General features: G+C 39.5%; 1 protein-coding gene across 1 annotated transcript; it reads left to right on the forward strand.

Moving 5' to 3' along the window:
* The first annotated feature begins 298 nt into the window (after positions 1-298).
* LINGO2 (leucine rich repeat and Ig domain containing 2) lies at positions 299-2,119 on the forward strand. The gene has a single exon (XM_074812764.1). The coding sequence runs from the start codon at positions 299-301 to the stop codon at positions 2,117-2,119; it is 1,821 nt and encodes a 606-aa protein (XP_074668865.1).
* The last annotated feature ends 9,425 nt before the right edge of the window (positions 2,120-11,544 follow it).

Raw genomic sequence — 11,544 nt, forward strand, 5'->3', positions numbered from 1 at the left:
ACTTGCTCCAACAGATCCATGTCCTTCTTATGTTGGGGGCCCCAGAGCTGAACACCGTACTACAGGTAGGGTCTCATGAGAGCAGAGTAGAGGGGGAGAATCACCTCCCTCGACCTGCTGACCACACTTCTCTTGATAGGTCTTATTGTTTTGTTTCAGTTGAAAACACATGTGTCTGCTTTGAAATGGTACTGCAAAATTGGCAGAGATCTACTTTTGCTGCAGACTTAACTTCTCCCCTTTCCCATCCTCATCCCCACAGGCCCGTGACGGACGGTTAGACCGGATCAGTGGAGTCATGCATCACACAGCTGTATCATGCTGGCAGCCGTTCCTGGGTCTGGCAGTGCTGCTAGTCTTCATGGGCCCAACCATAGGCTGCCCGGCCCGCTGTGAATGCTCAGCACAGAACAAATCTGTCAGCTGTCACCGAAGGCGTCTGATGTCCATCCCAGAGGGCATTCCCATTGAGACCAAAATCTTGGACCTCAGCAAGAACCGACTGAAGACCGTCAACCCTGAGGAATTCACGTCATACCCTTTGCTGGAGGAGATTGACCTCAGTGACAATATAGTCGCCAATGTGGAGCCTGGAGCCTTTAATAATCTCTTCAACTTGCGTTCCCTGAGGCTGAAAGGAAACCGTCTGAAACTGGTCCCCCTTGGGGTGTTCACTGGGTTGTCAAACTTAACAAAGCTCGATATAAGTGAAAACAAGATTGTCATTTTGCTGGACTACATGTTTCAAGATCTGCATAACCTAAAATCCCTGGAGGTTGGGGACAATGATTTGGTTTATATATCACACAGGGCCTTTAGCGGACTGCTTAGCCTGGAGCAGCTCACCCTGGAGAGATGCAACCTCACAGCTGTACCAACAGAAGCTCTTTCTCACCTCCACAACCTCATCAGTCTGCGTCTGAAACAGCTCAACATTAACGCGTTGCCTGCGTATGCCTTTAAAAGACTGTTTCGCCTGAAAGACCTAGAGATAGAGGCCTGGCCTCTCCTGGACATGCTACCTGCCAACAGTCTCTATGGTCTCAACCTTACTTCTCTCTCCATCACCAACACCAACCTGTCTGCAGTACCTTACTCTGCTTTTAAACATCTGGTTTACCTGACACATCTAAACCTCTCTTACAACCCTATAAGCACCATTGAAGCAGGCATGCTTTCAGATTTAGTGCGCCTGCAGGAAATCCACATGGTGGGGGCCCAGCTACGTACCATTGAATCACATGCTTTCCAAGGGCTTCGATTCTTACGTGTGCTTAATGTGTCCCAAAATCTGCTAGAAACCCTAGAAGAGAATGTATTCCATTCCTCCAAAAGCCTTGAGGTTCTCTGCATTAACAACAATCCTCTGGCCTGTGACTGCCGTCTTCTTTGGATTTTACAGAGACAACCCACTTTGCAGTTTGGAGGCCAGCCACCGATGTGTGCTGGCCCAGACAGTGTCAAAGAGAGGTCATTCAAAGACTTCCACAGCACGGCTCTTTCCTTTTACTTCACCTGTAAGAAGCCCAAGATACAAGACAAGAAGTTGCAATACCTGGTAGTGGAGGAAGGGCAGACAGTGCAGCTGATGTGCAATGCTGATGGGGATCCGCAGCCGACCATATCCTGGGTTACCCCACGTAGGAGACTGATCACAACTAAATCAAACGGAAGAGCCACTGTGCTGGGAGATGGCACCCTGGAGATTCGATTTGCTCAAGACCAGGACACTGGGATCTATGTTTGTATTGCAAGTAATGCAGCTGGGAATGACACATATTCGGCCTCCCTTACGGTAAAGGGGTTTACTTCGGACCGTTTCCTTTACGCCAACAGGACCCCTATGTATATGACAGACTCCAACGACACAAGTTCCAATGGAACTAATGCGAACACCTTCTCTCTGGACCTTAAGACAATATTGGTGTCCACAGCTATGGGCTGTTTCACATTCCTTGGAGTGGTTTTATTTTGTTTCCTGCTTCTTTTTGTGTGGAGCCGAGGGAAAGGCAAACACAAAACCAGCATTGACCTTGAATATGTCCCTCGCAAAAACAATGGTGCTGTGGTTGAAGGGGAGGTTGCTGGACCACGAAGGTTCAATATGAAAATGATTTGATGGTATTCTGCTAGCAGTGCTTTTTCTGTGGCATTAAAACCAATTAAACCAGCCTGGCATGTGGAATTGCTAGGCAGAAGCAGCTTAATGCAGCTGTCACTGTATCAAAAAGTTACATGAAAATGGAAAGACTATTTGTGGTTATACAGCAGAGCCTCCAGACCTTGAGGCAGATATGTCAGGGCCTTTCATAGAACTGGTAAATTGTACTAACTGTTTGCATTGCAAATATTGGCATTCTGGGGATATCAGCAATGAACCGCTGGCTCATGCTCATGGACAATTGTTCAACATTTTCTACCACTATAAAAAGAAAAAGAGAAAAAAAGCCTACAGTGTAGGATTTACATACTTAAAGAAAAAGACACATTTGTCTAAAACATACTCTACAGTGAAATTTGTATCTATAGATCTCATTTGGTAAAACTTTGCATCATCCCTTCTAGCTGGTTCAACACCACAAAAAATTGGTAGTTTTTTTTAATCTACATCTATACTGTGTACATTTTGAAGCAATACAAATGAGAGGTTGTGCTTTTAGATATCCACCAATACTGACCCAAGTGTGATGTCACCCTCCTTTTAACTACCATCTAACCCAAATTAGACTCTTGTAGTTACCAATTAGAAATAACATAAGATATTTTTCTCCTCATGTAGAAGGCCAGAGATAAATAGTTGAGAGCAAAAATGCTCAGCTCTGTTGATCTTCTCTTCATATAAATATGAGGCATGTGCCTAGTTTTGATACAGAATGGAATATTTTTTATATCTGTGATATCACACTGGACCAGTTTACTGTAACATAGCCCTGGACCTCACCCAGGGAAGGCAACCCACTAGACATTGCTGGCATAGAAGAGTTGAGTTCTGCCTTGAAGAGAGAGAGGTCTTTTTGTTAGCCCTGATTTTAATTTCAAAGCTACTGTTAAAATGTTAATGCATACTGGGCAAAAAGAAAGAACTTAATACATTCTGCATACTCCTTGGGAAATACAGTCATCTTACTATTTATACAAGTGAATTAAATCATACAAATGCTCTGCTACAAGGAATGAACTCTTCTCCAATGCCAAGTAAACTACGGTTGTCCATGCATAATATGGGGATTATAATACTAAAATAATGTTTAAAACATGATAGCCTCAAAAAGGCTAACATACTGCCAGATATAATGAACCTCTAGCCACTGTCATTCTCATCTTGTATATTTGTAGATAACACATAAACACAAAGCTAATTTCCAATTACAGATTACTTAGCTATTCTTGATGCCATTTTAATAACTATGTGGTTATGTTTCTTTCAGGGGCAGTATCTTAGAGCAAGAGGGGCAAGTTTTTCCAGGTTTTAGGAAGATTTTTTAATGGAGAGAAGACAGGAGTGAAACGTTAGTTCAGTATGAGTAACCTTTTTTTTGGTTTTATGCCTCTAAACAAATCCTCAAAAGGCTCAAAACTGAAACTTTATTCTTTATTGTTGATACCACTGTTCTTGTTTTGAAATTCTCAGCAATGGGAAGATCAGAGTTGTTCAGCAACCTCTCAATTCTTCAGCAGTTATGAGCCATAGGTTTGTTGCTAAGAGCTTGAAAACAAATACGATTTATAAATGATTGGCATAACCTGGAGTAAGGATAATAATGACTATGTACGTGTTTATCCAAAATGAATATGAAAATATTATAAGACAGAACAGTCAGATTAAAGTGATTTAAGAGCCTGTGTCCAATCTTAAAATTAGATTTCAGCACTTTGAAACCAAAGTCAGGCTGACCTATAATGGGATGCAGGTGCTTCTAAAATTAGTATCCACATTCTTTGGCAGAGATTTTCTAAGCAGGATAAAAATCTCCCACTCCTATCAAGGGAAATGTGCCAAAAGTTGTAAAATCCAGCTGCGCTCCCCAGGTGTACCCCTAACATAGCTGTAGGACCCGAGGCTAGGCAGTTTTGAGAATCTCTTCTCTTAGTGGTTGATCTTTGATTGCATCATTGCTCCATTTTAGGTCACCAAACTGAGGAAGGATGCAAGGGTTGTTAGAATTTTCTTCACTTTAATTGGTTTTAAGTTTAGAGTTGGGTTTTCTTGCTTCCTTTTTTTTATTCCCTGAACTAGATAGTTGGAGATTTATGGAGATGCTTGAGACTAATCCTCTTTGTTCTATGACAGTTTGTAGAACATTAATAAAATGGAATAACCCCTGACTAAATTCTAACACCAGGGAAATTACTTTTGCTGATATAATAACCACCGCACTGAAGTCCAAAACTCTACTGTACCTTAATGTGGGCAGTTAAAGAAACAAATGGGGATAAAACAAAGTGTTTCTGAACTGCCCATTGAAGACATTTGCATGTGCCTTTCCCTTGTAATTGTCATTTTTTCAACTAGTAATCTATTGCCCCTGCAGTCATTTCATGTTAAATGTTAAGATCAATGTTAGAAGCAAAAATTCTCGCAAATTCTACACAGTTGCAGCTGATTGCTTCATATTAAATGACACAATAAAAACAAAAATTTAAAAAAAAAAAAAACTAGAAAAAATGTGCTTTTAGGATTAATTATGAATTGCTGAATTCCCCTGTTCCCTTAGAAAGACTCTAAAAAGTGATTGCATTGTTAGTGCACTGCAAGGATTTCTGAGCAGTAATGTGCTTAGTTACCTATGTGAAATGTGCTGGTGATGAAAATCACTGCTTGCTCTTGCTGAGCACCACCTTGCAGAGCTGTCAGCATTGTGTGTATTGCCTTGAGTTCAGCCAGTATTCAGTTTTTAAGAATCAGTGTTTTCTCCCTGCCTCTAGCAATGTTCTACTTTTTGCAGCCTTCTTATTTCATTGTGGACTTGGCAAGGCATATGGCATCTCTTAACAGAAGGACAGCAAGACTCAGAGACAAGCTTTTATCTTGCTTCACATAGTCTTCTTTATATGTATTCGTGGGACACACACTCACTGTGGCTGTTTTGGGTGAATAAGGAATACAGTATCAGGGTCAGACCTAGATAAGCACCTATTTGGCAATTCTTTTAAGAACAGTGTGGCAGAATGCCTACCTTGCCTCTTGAAGGAGTCACTTTTCCTTCTCTGCTACAGACCAAGTACAGTACAGTTTATCTTACTACAGGGGAGAAAAAGAACTGGGCTGTGAGGAGACATCTGATGCACATGGCTCCCCTATCATACATTCAGAAACGAATGGACAGTGCCTACCTGCCATTAAAAGAGGGAATGAAAGTTTTTCCCCTATCTCTGACTTGTATACTGGCTGCCCCTCATGCTCGCATAAAGCTAAGCCTGAACTTACCTGGTGGTCAGTGCAACAAGACTGAGGAGCAGCAATAGTTCTGAAGGAAAGGAGAAAACTGAAAATGTCAAAACCAGCAGAGTGATTTGAGAAAGCAGGTACCAGAGTATCCTTGTCAGTAATTCACTTAAGAGCAGTGCTGAGCCTCCCACAAATACATTTTAAAGTCCGTGTCCACAGACTTGTACTCATCTTTCATACTGGATGAATGTACAAGTGCTCAGGCTTCCCATCAGTGAGCTAAAGAGGACACTGCAGTATTAAGACACTGTATTAAGAAAAGAATTTGCAATGATATAAGAACAGATTAAGACTAAGCAGAGCCCTACCTCAGACTTATTTTTAGGTTTTGAGCTAGTTCTCTTTTTTCCCCCTTCTTCCTTTCTTATTAACTTGGCAACATTCTTTTCAGAAAAGCTTCATCCACCTCAGCTAAATTAGATTCAGACTGGGAGACTGCTTTTACTCTTTGTTTGCCCCTCCTTCACCATTCACACATGCTCCAAGTGCCAACAGGGTCAACAGCTCCAGATACAACTGAAATCAGCCAGGAGACTCTGAGTCCCTAGAGAACTGTTGATGCAAGCTGATGTCACTAGGTATTTTTTTAACTAATTTTTTTTCTTCAAAGAGGGCAACATTTGTGCAAATAAGCTACAGTCTGTTCGACCTCTATCCCCAGCAGTGAAACATCAGCAAGAAGTGAGAAAGGGGAAGACAATTCTGGCCAGTTTGCTAATTACCTTTTTTACCTGATTGATCCTAGTCTACCTGGGACTAGCATGATGCTCTTGTCTGTTCCCATCCTTTCAGCTCACAATGTGGCTTGACATGGAGTAGCAGGGAAAGGAGCACATGGTCAAGCTGTCCCTCCTCCCTGAACTGTAACTCTGGTCTTCTCAAATAAAAGAACCAGCGCAGCAACAGTATTTTAGAAATCGCAGTCTGCTGCAGCTGATCTGTAGTTTTGCCATGTGGGAAAACACTGGATACATGCTTTCTGACCTCATTTCAGTATCCTAGGTGATTGCTCTTTGTGCTAAATAAAACTAGGAAAGAAGAACTAAAAAAGCTTTCATTCAGTAATTTAAAAGTTAATTGTGCCTGGAGGAGTTAAAGGAACATCTTTGGAAAAGGCAAAGGGCCTGATTGCTGGAGAATCAATGAAACAATTTTCAGGTTAGCTAAGCAATTTGGATGCCCTGTTCCTATCACCTGTAATAAGAATTACAAACTCAATTTCCCTTGACAGCTTAGAAGAAAAACAGCCATTTGGTCCAGTGATACATGCTCCCTTTGCCTGTCTCCTAGGTCTGCCCTCTTCCCTTCTCATTTTCAGATGACTGTGATGCCAAATGAAGATCTCTGGATTTGGTTTAGTTTCACTGCATGTTCACATAGTTTTTGGAATCTAGATCTCAAAGCAGGATCTTAAACCCTCTTCAAGCCAAAAATAAAAATAAAAAAGGAAGAAGCTTGAGTAAACCTCCTCCTGCAAATGAAATAAACCAACTTCTGTGAGGTTCTTGCTACTGAGATAGCTCCATGCCAAAAGCAATCTGCAGGTTGAATGAGTCTGAGTCTTTTTTTTTTTTTCACTAGAAGCAGATGGTTGGATATAAGGCCAGCTGGAAATAAAAATCTGTATTTATAGCCTCAGCAGAATAAGGAAAGAGCTGGCACAGTCAAAAAAAATATTCAATGTTATTTCAACTTAAATTTAAGGATACTTTATCTTTCATATTCAAATAGCTCATAGAAGAGTACAAAAGAGCAGACTTTCACTTCATAATTTGATTATTTGTATTTATTCAAACTGGTAACAAAATTGTCATGAAGCAGAAGTGTTGAAGCAAGAGACTGAAAACAGATTTTCTACTCTAGTCAGGCAATATAAATCAGGAGAAATCCTCTTGACACCATTCTGTTAGTCCTTGGTTACACTACAAATTTGATGAAGGAATCTAGGTTTTTTTGCTTTCTACTAACTGGGCTATAGTGGAGAATAAGCAGAACTTATATTTCAATTATTTCTCACCTTGTGGCATACCTTCTATTCTGGATTGCTTTATTATTTACCACTGCTAACTGAGCTGGAGAATATGAAAATGTAGATTCTGGGAAGAAAAGAAAAAAAGGCAACAAAAAAAAAAGAAAATCTGTAACCTGAAAGAAGTCTGCCTATTTCTATGTGTGGTATTTGCAAGTCAACAACATTGTCTCCTCGCACATAATTTCAAGGCAGCTGTGAATATGGTTGTCAACTTTTACACAAGTTAATAATTTTGATCTTTCAGAAAACAAAATATTATTGCTTCTTGATGAATTCATTTATGCCATTTTGATATCTAAATGCAAATGACACTTCGGCTTCATTACACTGGGCACTGTATAAGTAGGAAGTAAATGACAACCCTGATCTGGTGAGCTTACAGCCATATAGTAGGAAGTTGGCTTCTGGGCAAGTACAAATGATAGCAAGTCTCTCATTGTTTGGGGAGGGAATGCCATAGTGCATATATATTAAAATACCATCACACTTACTGAAATCTATTTGCAAGCACATGTAGTTCATATGTATATGTTTGTGTGTGCAAAAAAAGAGTTATATTTGTTTTGTTCTTTTCTTACTTCAAGTATTAAATGTATATTGTTTTTAAAAGGTGACAAGGTTAACCAGAAAAAAATGTGTTGTAATTTATTTTAATATATATGATCTTGAGTATGGATGGGAAATTAAACAGCCTTGCTGTTATAATCCATGAAGCACATGACAAGTCGGGTTTGTCCATAAGTTCGCTTCATGTTTGAGCAAAATATGCTAATATAATGGAAAAAAAAAAAAAAAAAGCTTTGTTTGTCAAGACAGTTGTCCTGAATGTCATTTTAAAAGTTACTTTAGGGCTTATGTCATGATGTGTATCACACTTATCCAAAATGAAACCCAAATAAATAATTCCATGGAGTGGCAAAATTTACTGGGAAAAGTGAAGAAAATTTACACTGCTTCCCCTATTGCAGCTGATCACTTTTTTTTCAATGGGTAGTGAAGGAAACTAAAACTAAAAATACGGTTTTCACAGCATCAGACCTGAGGTCCTTAGTGCCAAGTCTCCACGACAGGTAATCTGCTCAGACCCACCACTCTTGAACTGAGAATATAAATAATTACATTCAGAAAAAGAAGACTCCAGCAGGTATTTTTCATCTACTCACTTTCACTCCTCCTTCAGTGCATGGAGCCCTCAGACATAGAGCAAAACCTAGGTCACATTCAGATATGGTTTGGGATTTATTCTCCATGCAAGGTATCAGTCAGCCTGTTCGCTCACTTTCATTTGTACACTGTGTACAGGTAATTGATGGGAATACCAATCAGGCTAATGCAGGAAGAAAAAAGCTTGCCACTTACCTGCACCATGGAGAGCACAGCAGAAAGATAGATTTCACCAGCTGTATGTCACTTGGAAGGCAACCAGTACTGACAATCTGCATCTGAAACATGGTTTCTAAGGAAATCACCAGTATTCAAATTCCACTGTAACTGCACCAGAAAAATTAAGTGGTGGAAAGTAGATTCTGTTGAGCTTGAAAGCTATTCCAAACCCCTGAGGTTTACTGCGAGCCACCAAATCTATGGCAAAGATCAGCTTTGAAGAAGGACACAGGCCGTAACCTAAACTATTGCAACTCCCATTCCCCAAAGCTGGTCCACGGCTAGTTCTCTTTCACCACAGAGAATTTGCTTATGCTTTCTGGGATCATCTGAAATAAGATTTATCAGCCATGAACCCATCCTCTAAAACAGGGTCCTATTCGCTAGAAGGGGAAAACGAAGTTGTTATTGCTACCTCAGGAAAGGGAGCAGCAAGTTGAAATCCTGCTGGATTGTTGGGAGCAGAGACAGACAGGGGCTGAATCTGAGCTCGCCTGTGACTCCTGAAATCTGTCTTATCCTTCTGCATTTGCATTTGACACTTCCAAAAGGGTTTGGCTGACTTGCACCACTGTACCCTCCTCTGCAGCAGAATGTCAAATGCAGTGAATCTGTGGGCTAAACTTAACTATAGATTATGTTAAGAATCTGCTTTATTTTCACGTTCTTTTATTTTCCTTGAATTTGGTAATCCGATTGACAATCTGCAGTGTACTGCGGTACTGCCTTCAGTATGACATGAAAAAAGAGCCACTGCTCCTACCACTGCACTGAGAATATTGAGTTTGCAAAGAAAATTGTTCCCTTGAAATGTTCCTCTAGCCTAAGCCTTAGATTTCTTTTTTGGACTACCTGACACTATCTCAAGAGGTGGAACCTGTTCCTATATCACAAGATCTAATATGTAATTTCTAGTTCTTACAGTAGAAGAAACTAATAGTTTTCTTCATGATAGTCAGGTAGAGAAAAACAGCATCACATCAGACAATCACTGACAAATTCATTAAAATAATCCACATTAAGGCCATGGTCTAAACAGAAAAAAATTGTTCTCTCCAGAGCTACTCTTTTCATTAAAAAATTGCAATATCTATAGATAACTCTTAACAGACAAACACTACTTCAACTTTTAAAAAACATCTGAAATTTTCTACAGCACAGTCACTTTCATAAATTTTTGAGAATATTTATACTTTTACAGATTGACTATAGATTTGTCGCGCAGTTAGTAGCCCTATATTGGATACCACGGTAACCTTTAAATAAACAAATCCTGGCATCCAAAGTTTATTTTAAGAAATGCCTGGGTTTAATATTTTTGTATTTGAAAAAGGTAGTGAGAAATGGGAAATCACACTATTTACCAATTAATAAACTCAATTCACAGAGACTGAGTTATTCTCACATGGGAGAATGCTCAGAATGAATTTTCTGCATCATAAAATCTTCCCACATACAGCTGTAGATGACACGCTATTAAAAGGGCTTTATTTGTCTCCTGTACTATCTACACTGGGGGAGAGGCTGGTAATTCATGCCTGGAAATCATGAATACATCTGAAACTACTGGCTTAAGAAACACAGAGTTATTGCAAAGGACCTAACCTTGCTGTCTACAGATTCGACAGCAGGCTAGGAGATTTGGTCTAAATTCCTTCTTTCCTAGATATAGGAGAATCCCCATGAAAAGCCTTATTTTGCATCTGTTCTTGGAAGGGTAAATTTCAACCTTAGTAATTGAGGTGAAATGTAATACAGTAAGAAGTTAATAAAATACAGGATAGGATAGTAGAGAAGAAAAGAAATTAAAACTTGTGTAAAAAATTATATGACACTGGTACTTAGCACCTTGTCTAAGTAACTGAAATTATTTGGGCTTGCAGGAGCTGGTTTTTTAATTAATAGCTAGGGGATACATTGAGCTAGTTAAAGCTGTAATCACCAGCTGGAAGATCTTATTTACCTCATCAGTCCCTAAGTGGAAGTTATATTTTTCTGAGCTATTTTCCAATAACTTTGCTATTTATATAACTCAAAAGCACAAGTGATGGAGAGCACACTTATTTTATTATAGGAAGCTACAATGATAATAATTTTAATCTATTACTTTTGCTATGAGAGCTCTTTGCTGTATGTACAAAGACTAATAGATTACATCCATTATGTAAAGTATTACTATTACTGAAACCAAACAACATCTTGTCTTAAAAATCTACCAATCTTCAGTGCATCTGTGCAGTGCATCAGTTCTAATGCACTGCAGATAATACTTTGCTTTTACATAGAACAGGCATGCCATGCAAAGGGGTTAGAAACAAAACAGCCTTCTGACATACAAAAGCTTGCGTTTTAATGGGCCTTATGGAATCTTGTGTTGGCTTTTATGAGTTTGGCAGGCTGTCACATTTTGCTAAAGGACATCAGATCAGCATTGCCTGACTTGGGGAAGGCATAGCTGTTGGCTAGTAACACAAGCAGAAGACTGGAACTCAGGATTTCTGAGCTATAATCAAAACCCCTGGGCCACTAACTCTCTAGAGAATACAACAACAATATTTACCTTTCAAAAGGAAGATTCTGGCATTTCCCTAAAGATTATAAAGCCAAGCAGTTAAGGTTCAGCCATTCCTGTGCGAGGAATGACAATTTTGTATGTAGGTTGGTAAATGGTAATAGGCAT

This window comes from Strix aluco, chromosome Z (genome assembly GCF_031877795.1).
Source record: "Strix aluco isolate bStrAlu1 chromosome Z, bStrAlu1.hap1, whole genome shotgun sequence".
Taxonomy (NCBI): domain Eukaryota; kingdom Metazoa; phylum Chordata; class Aves; order Strigiformes; family Strigidae; genus Strix; species Strix aluco.